Here is a 20,528-nt window from a genome sequence, read left to right as displayed (position 1 = left end):
TCTGAATGTAATCTGGCAGTAACCAATTTGCTCATTTTCCTTGCCAGGTGCTGCGTGATTACACTGCCATTCCTGGAACAAAAGTTAACTGTTGATAACTGCAATGTCAACATGTCAACTTATCAAACCTGCTGTGGATTACAGCAGGCTGGCGGACCACTTTCCTATACTTGAGTGGAATCATTTGCATTGGGAAAATTGGGAAGGCAAGTAACAGTACGTGTGTCTCTCTACTGTATGGCCAATACATTGGCCCCTATTCTACGCCAACACATATCCCCATATGTAAACATTTCAAATCTGAAGTGTAGCCGGTGTCAGATGAAGCAATGACCCATCATTTAAATCCCCACCTAGATGGCCACCCTTTCAAATACTGCTTGAATCCTGATCGCCCCTTTGATTTGAACATGCACTCATCTAGGTCTACACTTCGCTTTGGCTGATACAGCTTTTTACAAGTCTGTTTCAGGTGGTCCAGGAAGTACCGCAGTTTTCTAAGCCTATCTGTATTATCCTTAGTGGCAGGATCCACAACGTGTAAAGCAGCCAACAGAGCTTTGAAGCGATTACGCAACATTAAAGCTCTTGCCCAAGAGAACCCTGAAGAGACTTTGCACCCCAGTACAGATGAAGGTCTGGCAGTTCGGTAAATCCCATGTAAACGAGCAGTCCAAGAAACCGGTAGAATACTGTAGGTGTAACCTCAAGCCACGCTTTGATGGAATCACCATACGACGGGCACTCCAAAACAAGACCCCAACCTTGACTAATTTGGGAACCCACAAACCTCTACCACCAACGCCTGCATGAAAAACAACAACAAGAAGTCTATCTCCCTTAGTCTTTCCTGAGCGGTCGACCGAACTGCCTGACGTACACTGCCAAGACTTAAACCAACTGGATGTTCAGGCCTGAAAGAGATGGATTCCGGTGCCTGTGTATCAACATCATCATAGGACTGAAACATGCCATCGGGCAAGACAGAGCGTTTAGGCTAACGGGAAGTGGAGCACGAACAAAGACGAGAGAAAATAAATAAATTGTTAGTATGCTCAATAATATATGAATACATTTTTTTTTTTTTAACTGTCCTTTAGATATCTATTATCAGGCCTGATGAATCTAACAATAACACATCTATAGTTACCTTCCAGTTGAAGAGCTTGGCTGAGAGGCCTCAGCTGGTGGCTCCACTTCCTCTGGCTCCTTGATCTCATTCTCTTCATCCTCGTCTTCTCCGAGTAGCTCAGCATCATAGTGTATCTTCCTTTAAAAAGGCCATGCCTTCATTGTCGTCCTCATCCTTACAGGCCTTGCGCAGCAATGACCCGCAGTTCATTTTCCATCAGTGTCCTCCTCATAGACAGGGACTGCATTATTCGATGGTAGTGGTCCCCTCTGTCCATTTCTAAAACTCAAAGACAAACAAGGAAAATGTACATTTCAAATGTAAAAATCAGTGACAACCCCTCCGAAGAATAGCCTAAGATTGACAAAGTTATATTCAGAATACACTTCAGTAAATAAAAATGGGAATCATGAATGAAAGTGATTAGTGTATCCACAAGTTATCAATCGCAAGGACAACTGGGAACTTAAAAAGAGTCTAGAGTTCCTGAGTTGAAATTCCGAGTTGGATGATGGTTCAAAAATATTTTTCCCAGTCGGTGCTCGTTTTTTCCCAGTTATCTTTGAACGAACTGAAGTCGGAAGTCAGAGATTTCCAATTTCCCAGTTGTTTTGAATGCATCAAACGGCAATGGAAGGCAGGCTTCATCAGTACGTCACACACCACTTTGCAATAAGCAACGTTTGAAACTTGAATGTTTTAATACATGAGGCAAACGTTCAGATCTGTTGCAGACTCGTTGCTTTTTAAAGTTATTTTACTTAATGTACTGTAGCCTAGGCCTACAGGTTGTATGAATTTGGGATCTATCGTCCCACAACCGTCCCAGAGTCTGTTTGGAAAAGGCCATTTATTTCTCAACAAGCTGACCAGTAGAATAGGTAGCCTAAACTTCTCTACAATAGATTGACATAAGCTAGTGATTTTGCTATTCGTTACTTGTCTTGTTGGCTGAGGAAAAGTAAATGTGGAGTTATTCTAACATGTCCAAAATGCACATCAGAATTTGTTAAGTTATGTTAATATAAAGAATTACCATATTCGAAATGTGATTTCTGTCAGTCTGAGCACTGTGGGTGGACGCCCTAATCAGGTTACGCACCCAACATTTATGGGTCCGGTAAATTTCTCAAATGTCATCAGGGGACGACTACATGGCTATGGGGATATAACTAGCTACTCATTCCAAAATCATGAGTATTAATATGGAGTTGGTCCCCCCCTTTGCTGCGATAACAGTCTCCACTTTTCTGGAAAGGCGTTCCATTAGATTTTGGAAGATTGGAATCAAATCCCCCCAGCATTCAGCCACAAGAGCATTAGTGAGGTTGGGCACTGATGTTGGGCGATTAGGCCCCTCCTCAGTCCGTATTCCAAATGTGTTCGATGGGGTTGAGGTCAGGGCTCTGTGCAGGACAGTCAAGTTCTTCCAAACTTATCATCTCGACACACCATTTCTGTATGGACCTCGCTTTGTGCACAGTGGCATTGTCATGCTGAAACAGGAAAGGGTCTTACCCCCAAGTTGAAAGCACAGAATCGTCTAGAATGCCATTGTATGCAGTAGCATTAAGATTTCCCTTCACTGGAACTAAGGGGCCTAGCCTGAACCATGTAAAACAGCCCCAGATCATTATTCCTCCTCCAGCAAAATGTACAGTTGGCACTATGCATTAGGGTAGGTAGCCTTCTCTCGTTGGACTGCCAGATGGTGAAGCGTGATTCATCACTTCAGAAAACACGTTTCCGCTGCTCCAAAGTCCAATGATCTTAAGCTTGTGTGCGGCTGAAGCTCCCGATGAACAGTTCTTGTGCTGACGTTGCTTCCACAGGCATTTTGGAACTCGGTAGTGAGTGTTGCAACCGAGGAGACGATTTTCACACGCTACGCACTTCAAAACTCGGCGGTCCTGTTCTGTGATCTTGTGTGGCCTACCACTTCACGGCTGAGCCATTGTGGCTCCTAGACATTTCCATTTCACAACAACAGCACTTACAGTTGACTGGGGCAGCTCTAGCAGGGCAGAAATTTCATGAACTGACTTGATGGAAAGGTGGCATCCTATGACGATGCCACATTGAAAGTCACTGAGCTCTTCAGTAAGGCCATTCTACTGCCAATGTTTGTCTATGGAGCCAGCCAGCCAGCCGAAACGTATTAGGACCCTTGACTTTTTCCACATTTTGTTACGTTACAGACTCATTCTAAAATGCATTTGACTAATTTCCCAGTCCATGCTGCTGAAAAACATCCACATAGCATGATGCTGCCACCACCATGCTTCACCATAAGGATGGTGCCAGGTTTCTCCAGACTAGAGCTGTGTCGGTCACAAGATTTTGTCAGCCGGTGATTGTCAAGCAAATAACTGCCGGCCTCATGGTAACTGACAATTAACAAACACATTTAGCATCTCCTGGCTTCCACACATAACCTACAAGCCACTGATGCAAACCTTTGGAACATCAACATAAAAAAAAGAATTAAAAAAAAAAAGAATAAATCCATGTAATATAGCCTACACCTTCACAATAAATTCATTATTTTTTAGACCGGTCTAAAGAAGCATGATATGAAGAAAATGTAGTCTATTTCAGAAGGACAGAATAGCCTATTCTGAGTTGTCCTCATGTTAGGTCCTGATCTGGCTATGCCAAATGGCTGTGGGCTACTCTACTGTAGGTCATTTAGCAGACTAGATTTGCCTAGAATTCCGGGGCATTATTTTATAGTATGAAGAATACAATTGAACAAAGCTAATTAAATCTAACATTTTTCTCCAAATGAGGGTGTGCGCACATGCAGCTATTCTGTGTTGAGCGGTTAAAGAAATAGGTATTAATGTAACTGCAGTTCTATAAACGTTGGGCTACATGTTTTGATTTTTAATACAATGTAAGGCTGCATGATGCGACTAATGATTATCTGAAAAAAGTTGCTTGAAAGATCCCTAATTAATACAATCACTAGCAATTTAAAAAAATATATAATTACGCAATGTGGCTGACGCAACAGATCAGAACATTTAGCTTAAAATGTTGATAGCCTAAGAGTTTATTTCTTCACATTATAAGTGCAGCAATGCACAAATTGCAGTAGGCTATAAGCGCGAATGTTCCATTAGCAGTAAAACACCATTATCAAAAGTGAATGCAAATGCGATAAGGCACGTAATGCTTTTATAATTAAGGTGCATTTTTATGGTGACAATTATCTTCCCCAAACTTAAAACTCGCGCACTGCTTATGTATGCCAGTTAGGCTCTAAAACCTTGTAAAGCAGACTAATGTGATTAATTTTAAAAGTTATTTGTGATAAAAACCTTATCAAAACATATAGGCCTATGGGCTAGGCTACAAGAGGTGTGTGACTATGATTCTGAAATATTCGGGAAAAAAATGGGAGTTTCTTATGCTGGGCATCATTCACAAGTGAAAATATATAATTCACAAGCGATTGGCTAATATTGTCACCCATCAGGACTATTCTTGATTTAATCTTGTCTTTACATATACTACCATTATAGATGTGTGAAATGTGTTTTGATTTGGAATGGACCATTATCATTTCATGCCAGCCAGGTAGGCTATACTCCTGTTGTAAAAATAAACAACGTGCTTAATATTAGGAAAGTTGAGAATGCCAGTACATACATGCATACAGTGCCTTCGGAAAGCATTCAGACCCTTTGACTTTTTCCACTTTGTTATGTTACAGCCTTATTCTAAAATGTATTAAATAAAAATAAATCCTCATTAATCTACACATAATGACAAAGCGAACACAGGTTAAGAAAGTTTAGCAAATTGATAAAAAATAAAAGAACAGGAATACGTTACTAACATAAGTAATCAGACCCCTTGCTATAAGACTCAAAATTGAGCTTGGGTGCAACCTGTTTCCATAGTTAATTCTGGAGATATTTCTACAAATTGATTGGAGTCCACCTGTGGTAAATTCAATTGATTGAACATGATTTGGAAAGGCACACACCTGTCCATAAGGTCCCACAGTTGACAGTGCATGTCAGAGCAAAAACCAAGCCATGAGGTTGAAGGAATTGTCCGTAGAGCTCCGAGACAGGATTGTGTCGAGGCACAGATCTGAGGAAGGGCACCAAAAGATTCTGCAGCATTGAAGGTCCCCAAGAACACAGTGAACTCCATTCTTAAATGGAATAAGTTTGGAACCACCAAGACTCTTCCTAGAGCTGGCCAACCGGCCAACCTGAGCAGTCGGGGGAGAAGGGTCTTGGTCAGAGAGGTGACCAAGAACCCCATTGTCATTCTGACAGAGCTCCAGAGTTCCTCTGTGGAGATGGGAGAACCTTCCAGAAGGACAACCATCTTTGCAGCACTCCACCAATCAGGCCTTTATGGTAGAGTGGCCAGGCGGAAGCCATTCCTCAGTAAAAAGGCAAATGACAGCCTGCTTGGAGTTTGCCAAAAGGCACCTGATGAATCCAAGACGGAACTTTTTGGCCTGAATTACAAGTGTCACGTCTGGAGGAAACCTGGCACCATCTCTACGGTGAAGCATGGTAGTGGCCGCATCATGCTGTGGGGATGTGTGTCAGTGGCAGAGACTGGGAGACTAGTCAGGATCGAGGCAAAGATGAATGGAGCAAAGAACAGAGAGATCCTGGATGAAAACCTGCTCCAGAGCGCTCAGTACCTCAGACTGGGGTGAAGGTTCAATTTTCCAACAGGACAACGACCGTAAGCACACAGCCAAGGCAACGCAGGAGTGGCTTCGGGACAAGTCTCATCACGTCCTTCAGTGGCCCAGCCAGAGTCCGGACTTGAACCCAATCATAGATCTCTGGAGAGACCTGAAAATAGCTGTGCAGCAATGCTCCCCATCCAACCTGACAGAGCTTGAGAGGATCTGCAGAGAAGAATGGGATAAACTTCCCCAAATACAGGTGTGCCAAGTTTTTAGCGTCATACCCAAGAAGACTCGATGCTGAATCGCTGCCAAAGGTGCTTCAACAAAGTACTAAATAAAGGGTCAGAATACTTATGTAAATGTTTTTTCTTCTAAATTAGGCAACATTTCAAAAAACCTGTTTTTGCTTTGTCATTACGGGGTATTGTGTGTAGATTGATGAGAATTTTTTTTTATTTAATACATTTTAGAATAAGGCTGTAATCTAACAAAACGTGGAAAAAGTCAAGGGGTCCGAATACTTCCCGAAAACACAGTGCATTCCTTCTCAGCACCCCTCTCTCGTTTGGCTGGCTAGCTACGGCTAAAATATAATCACTAGCCACTTAGTTAAGCTCTAATACCTAATGAGAAATGCATTTTATTTTGTACAGTTATCAAAGAAAACATGAACATCAAGAAGGCAAGAGGAGAGATAAATCAAGTACTGTTAGGCTACCTTGCTCCATTCCATCTTGAGTGACTGACTAGACCAACACACGCTAACTAGTCATCATAGTCATAGCTAGATCGCTAGTTAGCCACCTAGTTTATCTGAGGATATGTTTTAAAAGCTTTGATTCACTTAATAAAGCTTTCATGTACTTCAAAAATATTGACATCATTGAGCAGATATTAACTTTTACCTCAGAAATAATCAACTCACTTTCAAGCTGATTTTACTTTTCAAGTCTACTTGGCTTGGTGGCTAGTTAGCTCACCAGGCGTCAAAAGCTCATTTTGCAGACGAACATCTTATCAATCGGAAAAGTACTCTAAAATGCAAATATTATCATTACCAACATAAAACAAATTATATACAGTTGCTTACCTTGATATTGTTGTCCAAATCAGAATGATGGCGCTGCCAAAGTTGGTCATAACCTATCCGATTGAGTGGGGGAGAAACGCCTCCCTGTGCCAGCAGCGTCAAATGAGCCACTTTGGTGTTGAGTTTTACCTTGAGAGAAAGCCTAATTCCCGCCCCTGAACCCCTAAACCAATCATATATCGTTGATGCAGACATTGTAACCTATCAAAAGAGGGGTTTTATGTACACCTACTCATTCCAGGGTTTTTGATTATTTTTACTATTTTATACTTTGTAGAATAATAGTGAAGACATCAAAACTACGAAATAACACATATGGAATCATGTAGTAACCAAAAAATGGTTAAACAAATAAAAATATATTTGAAATGAGATTCTTCAAAGTAGCCACCCTTTGCCTTGACAGCTTGGCACATTCTTGGCATTCTCTCAACCAGCTTCATGAGGTAGTCACATATAATGCAGTTCAATTAACAGGTGTGCCTTGTTAGAAGTTAATTCGGGGAATTTCGTAGAGGTTAATGCGTTTGAGCCATTCAGTTGTGTTGTTACAAGGTAGGAGATAGGTACAGAAGATAGCCCTATTGGGTAAAAAACTACGTCCACATTATGGCAAGAATAGCGCAAATAAGCAAAGAGAAACGACAGTCCATCATTACTTTAAGACATGAAGGTCAGTCAATGCGGAACATTTCAAGAACTTTGAAAGTTTCTTCAAGTGCAGTCGCAAAAACCATCAATCGCTATGATGAAACTGGCTCTCATGAGGACCGCCACATGAAAGGAAGACTTATTGTTACCTCTGCTGCAGAGGATAAGTTCATTAATTACTACCAGCCTCAGAAATCTGCAATTAACTGCACCTCAGATTGCAGCCCAAATAAATGTTTCAGAGTTCAAGTAACAGACACATCTCAACATCAACTGTTCAGAGGAGACTGCGTGAATCAGGCCGGCGTGAATCAGAAACCACTACTAAAGGAAACACGAGCAATGGATATTAGACCGGTGGAAATCTGTCCTTTGGTCTGATGAGTCCAAATCTGAGCTTTTTGGTTCCAACCGCCATGTCTTTGTGAGACGCAGAGTAGGCGAGCGGATGATCTCCGCATGTATGGTTCACACCTTGAAGCATGGAGCTTTGCTGGTGACACTGAGATTTATTTAGAATTCAAGGCACACTTAACCAGCGTGGCTACCACAGCATTCTGCAGCGATATGCCATCCCATCTGATTTGCGCTTAGTGGGACTATCATTTGTTTTTCAACCTGACAATGACCCAAAACACACCTCCAGGCTGTGTAAGGGCTATTTGACCAAGAAGGAGAGTGATGGAGAGCTGCATCAGATGACCTGGCCTCCACAATCATCCGACCTCTATCCAATTAAGATGGTTTGGGATGAGTTGGACCACAGAGTGAAGGAAAAGAAGCCAACAAGTGCTCAGCATATGTGGGAACTCCTTCAAGACTGTTGGAAAAGCATTCTAGTCACTACACCCCCATATGCCATGTCTAGAAATATGCAGACAGACGAATTAAAAGTAAGTTTACATTGTAATACTTCTGACAACCAACTTCCTACCTCTGCCCACAACTTCCGGACTTTATAGCACTCCCAGAAAGCATGGCCTATTGAGTCATTTTTAGTTTGATACTTAATACATGACTCTGCCGTTATGCTGTAGAATTTGTGATTTTTGTCTCTTGTATAATACATTCTATACATTAGTTTATACTGGACTAAGCATACATTTTCGTTAACTGTTATTTTGTTAGTTATGCGCCAACTTTCCCTCCATCTTGTGCCAACAGTTCTTTTTAAATGTTGGTTCCAATATTATCATTTTTTTATATTGTCATGGAAATGAATGCATTTCCTGTCACTAAGTAATGTACTACTTCTATGCCTTTAGTTTTCCATGTGGACCAATTTATTGGTGAATTCTGAAAAGCTATCCAAGGATTGTTCCATAAGGTTGTGTTTTTAGGGAGTGATATTGACAACCATCGGAAACATGGTCTAATGGACGGCCAAGGAAAGGGTTCAAATGTTTTGATCTAGTAATATGTCAATATTTATCTTTAGAAATTAGCTATGGAAACATAGGCAATTAATATAACACGGCTTTGGATATCACCAGTCTCAGAGAGAATGGTTTTGACCGTTTGGAACTTTGAGGAGGAGAGCGGCTTGCTTCTCCCGTTCCGACCAGTCCTGCTCGCAAAAATGATTGCTGTCCTTGTTATGAAATTCCACCGTTACACTGTTCATGTAAACATTACCAAATGCAATGACTCCTTAAAGCAGAACAATCCAAAATATTTTGTACAGTGAACCTGACAATCGAAAAGTCCCAATAAGCAGTTAGATTTGCAATCAGCATGACTTGAGTTGTATTCATTCCGGTAACCTACACAGCTCTGCTGGTAAAACACATTTTTCTACAGCGCATTTGGTAACAATGACCCAACAAACTACATGGGCTTGCCTCTCAATTAATAAAGCCTATTATTTAATATTACAAAAGCCATTTTACAAATATCTGAATGCTTAAGGTGCCGCGTAGATGTAGCTTACGAATATAAAACAGGGATAGGGTAGGCCTACCTCTCGTTGGTGCGAGCAGCTGCGTCTCCCGCACTGTGCGCACAGTTCTCATCTGACTTGTAGATCAATGTCATACGCTGTTAACATGCATAAAAATGTGATAGGCTGAAGGAGAGGACGCGTCAAATCAGTCACAACAGATGAGGTATTTTGTAATAAGGCAGAAAGAAAATGAGTAAAAAACATTTGCGAACTTGCGATTCCTAACGTTTTAATTGGTTTTCTTACCGATGCATGCTTCATTTGGATTGTTTTAGGCTCCCGCGAAACGATGCACTCGCATTTTAAACATTTGAACCGGGGACCAATGCGTTCTGGTGAATTGTTACATCACTAACAGCAACCATAAGCTATAACATTATCATACTGGTATCCACTGGTATACAAAAGTAATCAGAATTTCTACACCATTTCAAATCCAATAAATAACTGGACAAGGAAGTCAATGGTCAAGGGGTTTACATATTTTACTACAGTGAAGGTGATTGACTTACGTCAGCAGTGGGCCAAAGGTCCTTAATTACCCGCTCTATCCTCTCCACCACCTCCCTCCTCATCCTCTCCTCCTCCGGCCGCGGAGACATGTAGGCATAGAAATCCTGGATCTCCTCATGGAGCCTACAAAGTCAGAGACACACACCATGGTTAGAACATGTGTGAAATACCTAAATAGTAATGCACTCAGGGGTTCGCTGGCAAAGCTATGAAACTGAAAAAACACAACCAACCTACAACTTTTCACATGATTCATTCATTTAAATGTGTTTATATCAAGTCTAGAGCTTATTGAGAAACAAGTAGGCTAGACACCAATTACATTTGATATGTTTCTGTTATAGCCAACTAATCCCATTGCACTACAGTATGTAAACTAGAAGTGGCCTTCAGTCTGTCAGTGTGCTATGAAGCCTGTGATTACAGAGCAGGGAGTTACTATAAATACACTCTAGTGGACACATATGCAACTATACTAAAAGAGCAGCAGTGTGTATTCCCAGGAGGACATGTACTGTGCGCCAGCCCAGCCAGCTGCTTTTCAATATGTCATCCAGAGTAATTAAGTACTTTAGAATAACCCTCTTCTGCATGGTGTACGAGAAAAGGTTATCTGCTGCATTACGCTAGGCCATGGGTCTCCAACCTTTTCTAGCATGAGAGCTACTTTAAAAAAATTAACACATTTTTCAATTTCTTTCAAATAGGCAGATTCTTATCCTTTCCCTTGCAACTCTTCCCCAGGTCCTTTGTGTACAAGAGAAAGTAGCGCACTGTTGTTTTCGGTCAATATACCTGGTAAAATAATGATTAATAAACAACTGTAAAAACCTGAGATTTTTCCCACAAATTCTGTAATTTTCTGTTTTTCACTTTCAAAATTACAATTGTTCATAAGGAAACAATGGAATTGGAATGTTGAGTCCATGTCAATGCTTAAATCACATCAGCACACAATTTGTTTTATATCTGGAATTTCTTTTAGGGGGGATTTGGCCCTTTAATTGCATATCTAGCGAGTGAGTAATGTGTAATCTAATGTGTCAGTCTAGCGATGGTTCTGTACTGCTGCTGCTCATTTCATGACAAAGTTATCAAACAACAAATAATAATAGATTCAAATGCTACACAGTGCCTTCGGAAAGTATTCAGACCCCTTGACTTTTTCCACATTTTGTAACATTACAGCCTTATTTTAAAATGTATTAAATAGTTTCTCATCAATCTGCACAAAATACCCCGAAATGACAAAAGCAAAAGGTTGACAAATGTTTGCTAATTTACCAATTTTTTTTTAATGAAATATACATTTACATAAGTACTCAGACCCTTTACTCAGTACTTTGTTGAAGCACCTTTGGCAGCGATTACAGCATCAAGTCTTCTTAGGTATGACGCTACAAGCTTGGCACAACTGTATTTGGGGACTTTCTTCTCCGCAGATCCTCTCAAGCTCTGTCAGGTTGGATGGGGAGCATTGCTGCACAGCTATTTTCAGATCTCTTCAGAGATGTTCGATCGGGTTCAAGTCCGGACTTTGGCTGGGCCACTCAAGGACATTCAGAGACTTGTCCCGAAGCCACTCCTGCGTTGCCTTGGCTGTGTGCTTACGGTCATTGTCCTGTTCAGAAGATGAACCTTCGCCATATTCTGAGCGCTCTGGAGCAGGTTTTTTTTATCAAGGATCTCTATACTTTTGTCCATTCATCTTTCCCCCGACCCTGACTAGTCTCCCAGTCGCTGCAAAACATCCCCACAGCATGATGTTGCCACCACCATGCTTCACCGTAGGGATGGTGCCAGGTTTCCTACAGACATGACGCTTGGAATTCAGGCCAAAGAGTTCAATCTTGGTTTCATCAGACCAGAGAATCTTGTTTCTTATAGTCCGAGAGTCTTTAGGTGCTGTCATGTGCCTTTTACTGAGGAGTGGCTTCCGCCTGGCCACTCTTCCATAAAGTCCTGATTGGTCGAGTGCTGCAGAGATAGTTGTCCTTTTGGAAGGTTCTCCCATCTCCACAGAGGAATTCTGGATCCCTGTCAGAGTGACCATCGGGTTCTTGGTAACCTCCCTGACCAACACCCTTCTCCCCCGATTACTCAGTTTGGCCGGGCGGCCAGCTCTAGGAAAAGTCTTGGTGGTTCCAAACCAAACCATGAGGCCACGGAGTTCTTGAGGACATTCAATGCCGCAGATATGTTTTTGGTACCCTTCCCCAGATCTGTGCCGAGACACAATCTTGTCTCTGAGCTCTTCGGACAATTCCGTCGACCTCATGGCTTGGTTTTTGCTCTGACATGCACTGTCAACTGTGGGACCTTATATAGACAGGTGTGTGCCTTTCCAAATCATGTCCAATCAATTGAATTTACCACAGGTGGACTCCAATCAAGTTGTATCAACATCTCAAGGGTGATCAATGGAAACAGGATGCACCTGAGCTCAATTTCGAGTCTCATAGCAAAGGGTCCGAATACTTATGTAAATAAGGTATCTGTATTTGATGTTTAAGACTTTTGTAAAAATGTCTAAAAAGCTGTTTTCGCCTTGCCATTATGGGGTATTGTGTGTAGATTGCAGTACTTTTTATATCCATTTTAGAATAAGGCTGTAACGTAACAAAATGTGGAAAAAGTCAAGGGGTCTGAATACTTTCTGAAGGCATTATACTTACTCATGATATGCACTACATGACCAAAAGTATGTGGACACCTGCTCGTCAAACATCTCATTCCAAAATAATGGGCATTAATACCCAATCAACCCGGTGGGTTCGGGCCTATTTTGTTGTAGACTCGTGGGACTCTACATCGACTTGGAAAGATTCATACGGGCCGAGCTCTTCCCGAGTACGGCAGAATCATATTACTCTTGGTTCCGACTAATGGTACTCGGGTCCACATCAGCATATCTTGCACAATTAACATTTTCAATAGTAGGGCCATATGAGGTTTTTATTCGGCAGGTGATGGAAGAATAACAAAAAACGAATGAATGTAATAATCTCAGGTCGAATTTGCTAGGTTATTTGCAAGCAAATGTTCAGCCTATAGGCTATCAGATGGAGAAGGCCCCTAGAGAATCTATGATATAAATAAATTAGATTTTACTACAGATGTTTTTTGGAACCCCACTCACACTAATTCTATTAATTTCAGTCATTCAGCCAACGCTGGCTTAATATGAAATGGCATTGACCATTTTTATGCATATGCTGGAGGCCACATTAATTATAGGACGACTTGGGATACATGATAAGACAGAGATCACATCTCAGTGTCATAGGCTGTAGCCTATTTTTCTACGGTAGGCCCATCTGGAAATGCTGATACATCCTGACAAAATACACCATATGAGTGGACAAGTGTAACTTTCTGGACCTTGTAAACTGTCGAGAATAAACCCATAACTGATCCAAATGGTTGTATAAATCAGGGCTTTATTTCAGCATGAAACACAAAAGGACATTTGAGCGGTTATTCAAATTAGCCTACATCACTGCAGTTTACAGCCTAGACAATCAATTGTGTACTAACAATAATACATTCCTCATTACACTGTGTTGTTGTAGCCTAGGACGTAGAATTATTGTATTTTCTAAAAACGTAGGCCAAAATCTTCCATTTGATAATCTGTTACCTTGGCTGAAAGAGTGATGGACCCTACAACCATGCATGTTGAATTACTGTAGTCTATAGCCTATTAAAATAGCCAAATAAATAACGAACGGAAAATGAATGCATGCATACTGTCGCTTTGGATAAAAGCGTCTGCTTAATGTCACATGTATTATCTTTGCACACCTCATGTGTGAGATATCGAACAATTTCCTGCATGGATCTTTTGACAGTAGGTATGGGTTGCCTGCGCTTTCTGAGAAGACAGAAGAAAATATAACTGTGTATCTAAACAGGGTAAGTTATGAATTGTATGACCAACTGTGTAACTTTGAAAGTGTTTCTTTGTCATAACCCAAGTTTGCATGCCACATTTTTTGCTGAACCTGAACATAGACAAAGTTTAATTCAAGATTGAGACCTCACATCACCAAGTCAACAATAGGCTACTATTTCCTGTCTGTTTTACAAATCTGTGATTGTAATTTTCAACATAGCAAATAGCAGCATACATGTATCGTCAATTGCCCTCATCAATGCTTGCTGAAGTATCCTTAATAGGGAACTAGCATTACCTCTAAAGGAACCAAAAACACACGATGCAGCAGCGGTGGCCTCTGCTGCTTGAGCCGTCTGCCTTGCAGCTCAAGCCTGCCAAGCTAGCCGGAAAAGATACCAAAAAGTTCAAAATAGGTAATTGTAGCTATTGTATTTGTAGCAGTGTATTTCGTCGCTGTCGCTAATTAGTTTGTGACATTGTAGCTAGCTTAATTTCTGCACTGGTCATGGTTGTCAAAGCTTCTCCGTTAATGTCAGCTAATGTTAATGTTAGCCAGCTAGCTATCTTAGCTAACTGTTAGAGCAGAGCGAGCTAGCTAAGTCAATATGTTTAGGGTCTAGCCTATGTGATATTAGGTAGCTAATTAAGCTAGCTAGTGTTTTTATTTGTAAAACATTGGTAGTCTAGCTAAGACTAGGAAACCACATGGTTAACATAGCTAGCTAACAGTGACAGTTAGCTAGCTATCATTAGCTTGCTAGCTAGTTAGCTAACTATGTCCAGTGAGTCAAAGGACTTGCGCGACCTCAACTGGCAAAGAACGCTCCAAGATTCAATGATAATAGTTTATTTCGTTTCATGTGTACTATGACAGCTAAACGCTGAATTACAGTACCACATAAAATATACATGTATATTCATATTTTTTTTATATAATGTCCCGATGGTTCTGTGTAACATTTGCTACCTGAATTATTTGGATTTAGCTACTGTTGTTGACTAACCCCTTGCCATACAAATTTGTGCAACCGCGGCATTCAAACGAGGCTGCAATAAAAACTAATGGGACTGTAGCGACTGTGTCGGCATCAAAATTTGGGGTGTGAACTACGTTTCTATTCAAGCGTTGATTGAAATGTAATGGCCCGATAGTATTGGAGAAAAGTTGAAAAAAAAAAAAAAACACCCCTCCGACACTGTACGTTAAAATGCTGTGAAATAGTCATATGTTTGAAAAATTGAAGTTTTTGTATTTTTGAGGAATTTGTAATTCGCGCCACGCCTATCATTGGATATTGGAGCAGGTGTTCCGCTAGCGGAACATCTAGATGTAAGAGGTTTTAAGCAAACCAGACGGCACTATACGTCATTTTTTTATTTTGCGGATAGCAAGAGCACACTCCAACATTCAGACATGATTTACAAACAAATCATGTGTGTTTAACGAGTCCACCAGATCACAGGTAGTAGGGATGACCAGGGATGTTCGGTTGATAAGTGCGTGAATTGGACCCTTTTCCTGTGCTGCTAAACATTCAAAATGTAACGAGTACTTTATTGTTTGACTTGTTTGGAGAAGTTTATTGGTAACGTTTGGGATTCATTTTGTATGCATTTTGAAGGAGGGAAACCGGTGGATTATTGAATGAAGTGCGCCAGCTAAACTGAGTTTTTGGGGATATAAAAAAGGAATTTATCGAACAAAAGGACCATTTGTGATGTAGCTGGGACCTTTTGGAGTGCCAACTGAAGATCTTTAAAAGGTAAGGCATTTATTATATCACTATTTCTGACATTCGTGGCGCACCTGCCTGGTTGAAAAATGGTTCATGCTTTTGTATGCGGGGCGCTGTCCTCAGATAATTGCGTGGTGTGCTTTCGCCGTAAAGTCTTTTTTGAAATCTGACACAGCGGCTGGATTAACAAGAAGTTAAGCTTTATTTTGACGTATGACACTTGTATTTTCATGAATGTTAAATATTTCTATTTCTGTCATTTGAATTTCGCGCTCTGCAATTTCACCGGATGTTGTCGAGGTGGGTCGCTAGCAGAACGCCTGCGCCAGAAAGGTTAAGTAGTACTTCAAAGTATTTCTACTTAAGTAGTTTACACCACTGTGTTTTGGTGGCCTGTACAGGGTTATGGCAAGCACGGGTGGCTGAAATTTAAACAGTACAGCATGATGCTCAAACGACCCAAAGTCGCCAAACAAAATGGTCTTACAGCTGAGAGCATTAGTAAAAGATAGAGGCTGTCCCACCCACCCTTTTCCCCTTTTCTGGTAAAGTATGAAAAGCTGTAGTCCAGGTGGGGGGATTGGTTGGAATAACTTATTAACGTTACAACCATGTTTTCTGACAGTCTCTTATCTATCAGAATGGTAGGCGATGACAGTTTGTATAAACTCACTAGAAGGCAAAGTTAAAGGAACATAAAATTAGGTTACTCACAATAACCATAGTGCCATTTCTACAGGAGTTGATATGCTTTCCAAGTTCTCTGTTGCTTATTCTGACAGGGCGAACTGCAGCACTAATAGACTCTGTCCGTCAGTCTCAAAACAGTTTGCGATGTTGCTGGAAATAATCATGGAACCGCTGCGGTTAGGGTGAATCTTGTCTCTTTAAAAAAAATGCTTGTTTCTCCCAAAGCAAATCAAAGTTCCTGTCATTACAAAGTTTCTTCATGTACTCGTTCAGGGCAAAGAGTCGGCTGAAAAGTTACGAACCCCTTCGGCAAAACACAGGAGGGGGCCATAGAGAATTATTATCTTCCCTGTGCTAGCGAAGGTGTTTCGAAAATGTTTCTCAGATCGCCTAAAAAAATTTAAAAAAAGTTGTTAAAACCTGTGTGAGTGACGATGGTGTCAATATTGGAGTAGTTGACCAGAACCGTGGGCAGGAGGGAGTTGATGTCATGGACACAGGCTCCTGGGTGACAGTGGACCTTGGTCAGTCCACAGATCGTAAGCAGGCCAAAATCTCTCACCGTCAAGCTGCCCACAATAATGGTGGTGATGGAATCTGATGGGGAAGCGATCTGCGGAACTGTGGTGGCCGTTAGGGAGGGTGCCACCGGGCAGCCGCCGGCTGTTAGTATACACCCAGGATCCGTGCAGACTCCTGGAGCTGGTAGGTCCGTCTCAAGAGGGGCAAAGCTGTTAGATAGATGGATCGGATCTTATCGGATAGATGAAAGTGTGGCCAGACTGCCTCCCTAATCCTTGCGAGTGTCCAGTCTCCTGTGGGCCGCGGTGTTGAGCTTTACATCTGTCCGTTGGATTGGGACAGATCAACGCCGCCCGACTCAGCAACAGCTTTGCTATAGGAGGCATTTAAAACTGAGATTCGATTTGCCTGGGTTACAGAAAGGTAGGTGTACTTAGAAAGCAGGTTATCCTTTTTCGCAGCTGAGCTAACAAACAGAGGATCTCTTCCCTAAGCTGCTTGATGGTGGTGCATTTAGGGCAAGCACTCAAAATTGGCTAGGATTCTCCTCTATTCAATACTGGCCATGTAATTCTGACAAAGTAAAAATATATATATTAGAATAGCCTAACTGACCAACTCAGTGGCCTTGTGGTTAGAGTGTCTGCCCTGAGATTGGAAGGTCGTGAGTCAGACTGTAAAAATGGGACATGATGCATCTCAGTTTAGCTCTCAGCATTAAGGAGAACGATTGGAGGGTAACAACACATTGTAAAAAAATTAAAATAATCTGGCAATCAACTGGACCTTGATAAGCTGACTGGTGTGTTTGAGCAGGGTTGGATAGTAGCTCTCCAAATGGAGGGTTGACAGACCACATGGTTTTGAATCAGTTGCCCATCAGTGTAGTATTTTAATTTGTGGGGGGTTAAGTGCCTTGCTCAAGGCCACAACAGCAGGAGATATGATACATGGGATAAGAGACCAGCAGCCTCCCATTGTCAATACCAGTGATAATAACTAAGGTTATTTTGTACAGTGGTCCCTTGCATCATACAATAAAAAAGTGTCACCTTTTCTGGGGGGGGGGGGGGGGGGACAAGTGACTTGAGCTTTCAAACAAGTAAAGAATCAGTCCTACATGCCCAAAGGCTAAAAAAAGTGAATGTCAAGCCCTGGATAATATCAGTGTGGCATTGATTAGTTAGTAGCTGGGACCTTATGACAGTTTGCAGTGGAACAGAATTGTTTGGTAAGCTACTCATAGTTGTGCTGCGAGCTACTGGTACTGTTGGAGACCCCTGTGCTAGGCTATTAATACAGCAGAGGAGATTAAAATGAAAAGGTTGGTTTCATTTCTACATGTACAGGTCTCAGATCAGTGGTGGGGTTAACTGAAAGGCTCAGAGAATGGGCCCTTAGCCATTTGAATAGTTTTGGGTGTAGGACCTATTTCTGATTCAAACTATACAGGATAGCTATGAAATATCCATAATTCAAGGAGCCCATACTATTCTAAAATCATAAATGGAAAATTGAGGAACGCACGCTTCTCACTGAAAAACACATGCACCATGAACTTCTCAGTATGTCAAGTAGGAAGGAGTTTGTAGAGTCTGAACCAGATGAGTCATTGGAATGTAGCAGAGCTGAGCTAGCCTTGTGTGGTGCCAGTTCAGACCTACCTGGTCATGTTCTGAGGAAGGAAACAAGACTGAGGATAATAATAGTGGTCTACTCCAATGTGGACCCCAACTCTTTCAACTCACATGATGCCAAATGTGTGCTTGCATGAGTCTTATGATAAGACTTCACATATTCTACAACGGCTGCTGAATAGTACATATGATGTTCAGCGAAAGTCATCTTTATCAGTGATGAGCTAGAAAAGACAGGCAATGTGTGATCATTCTGTGTGAGAAATCTCATGTAGGTCGACTTATCAGGTGGCTATGACTTATTGGCAACACACACCAATGTCCCTCCCTGTGTTCTGTAATACATTGACATCCTGCCAGTTCAAACATGACACGTGTGTGTGTGTGTGTGGAGGAGTTCTGCTGCCCCCAGGCATCCTTCCTTACCCCAAAATCCCTGCAGAGTAGTTCCTGGTTTTCCAAGGCGTGCCTGTGTAACCAACTCCACGGCACCCAGCGTCGTCCACTGCAGAGTTACTTCCAATACTCAATAAACTGCGGTTAAATCCGAATGTGCTCGCTCGGTTGTCTCTTCTCCGTCTGTTCCCAAGTCCACATTCTCGCTCTCGTTCTCTCCAGCTACCGAATGCAGTTCCGCCCACAACCCAAGGTCCACTACTACCCCTCCCCGCAGGATGCTGGTTGATATTTGTTTCCAATAAGTCGAATTTATGTTCTATTTCATTATCGCCTTTCGGATTGATAGTCCCTTGCATCCTCGTCTCACTGCTGCTCGTGACAGCGTCGGGGACTCCGTTCTGAATCACGTTTCCCGTGCCCCAGTTCACGGATCCCGTTGTACTAGGGCTCGTCTTGGTGGTGGGCGTGTTCCACACAGCAGAGCAGTGGTTGTTATGATTACTCAAACTGCCCAGACCTTGTGTCGTTTCCCAAATATTCATCCACGCACTATTGGCAGGGCCGAGCTGTTCTGGCTGGAACCAGGCGATTCTTGGATCCATGGAGTGGAGCACACGGGCAACGCAGCCGTGCACTTCGACACGCTAGGTGTGCGTAAGCTAGCTAACGATGCAGGAGGGTTGACAACTTCTGCGTACAGTTTAATGCAATTCCAATAATGTAGATGTAAACAACCGTATGTGTTAACGACACTAAATTCCGCTGTGAAAATACATGATCTAAACGTCGAATACTTGCTAAGAACAAAACGTGACAGGCTATGTGCAAATTTTCTCCAGCGACTCCGTCAATGGCGGAGCTGATAACATTGCGCAAACTCCACTCTCGGGACAGTAGACTGGAGGTGGGCGGAGAGGGGTGTTTCGGATGACACCGAGCTTGACAAATTACTTCACTCTGGCTGCTGGGAAACAATACATCTGCTTAAAATATGAACGAACGAGACATACATTTATGATTTATCTTATATTCCACGTTATTGAATATTTCCACAGCTATTTATTGCTATCTGTTTTGGCTGTGCCAATAATGGTCATACCCACTTCATTTCTCCACTACTTGGGGTAGTTGCCAAGCTTTTAAAGCCATATTCGGACGGGATTCGTTTTACTGGGGTAACGTAATTATGTGCACAAGCACAAAACAGCACATCTGTCATTTTAGTGCCGTTCGAATCTGCCATGTCAGTCATTTTTACATGGCAGGAGAGTAACAATTCCAGCCAGAATAACCTACTGTTTTTGGGGGGGGCAAACTCCAAAGTCCTCTGATAATACTAGTCCCATGCGAATCGACATCCCTGAGAAATGTCTGAGTTTGACAGGTGTTGCTCGCGGTTTGAGCAAGAAAACAGTAACTGATTCGATAAATAAACGAAGTGCTGCATATAGTCTATATATGAAGGGCCTATAGTACGTGTATCGACTTTCACAGTGAATGCTTTTGTAAATACGTTTTGTGCGAATGAATTGAGCATAGTCAAATGCATCATAAACAAATATTGCGTCTATTTAATGCAACCATTGCTGTTAATAGATCGCAAAGCAGCATACAACTGAGCTAAACGTTTGGAAAGGACAAGTTCGCTT

The 20,528-nt window shown here is 41.8% G+C and overlaps 1 protein-coding gene across 1 annotated transcript in view; it reads right to left on the bottom strand.

Moving 5' to 3' along the window:
• The window catches only part of LOC106573258 (terminal nucleotidyltransferase 4B), a 45,478-nt gene extending 25,712 nt beyond the window's left edge, over positions 1 to 19,766 (bottom strand). The window contains exons 1-2 of the mRNA XM_014148166.2: positions 18,907 to 19,766; positions 9,997 to 10,120 (exon numbers count right to left, since the gene is read on the bottom strand). Coding sequence (XP_014003641.1) covers positions 9,997 to 10,120; positions 18,907 to 19,481 — 699 coding nt within the window. The 5' untranslated portion in view covers positions 19,482 to 19,766. The remainder of the gene's footprint in view (positions 1 to 9,996; positions 10,121 to 18,906) is intronic.
• Between the last annotated feature and the right edge of the window lie 762 nt (positions 19,767 to 20,528).

The sequence above is a fragment of the Salmo salar genome, chromosome ssa16, assembly GCF_905237065.1.
Source record: "Salmo salar chromosome ssa16, Ssal_v3.1, whole genome shotgun sequence".
Taxonomy (NCBI): domain Eukaryota; kingdom Metazoa; phylum Chordata; class Actinopteri; order Salmoniformes; family Salmonidae; genus Salmo; species Salmo salar.
This window is presented reverse-complemented; position numbering and strand designations above follow the sequence as displayed.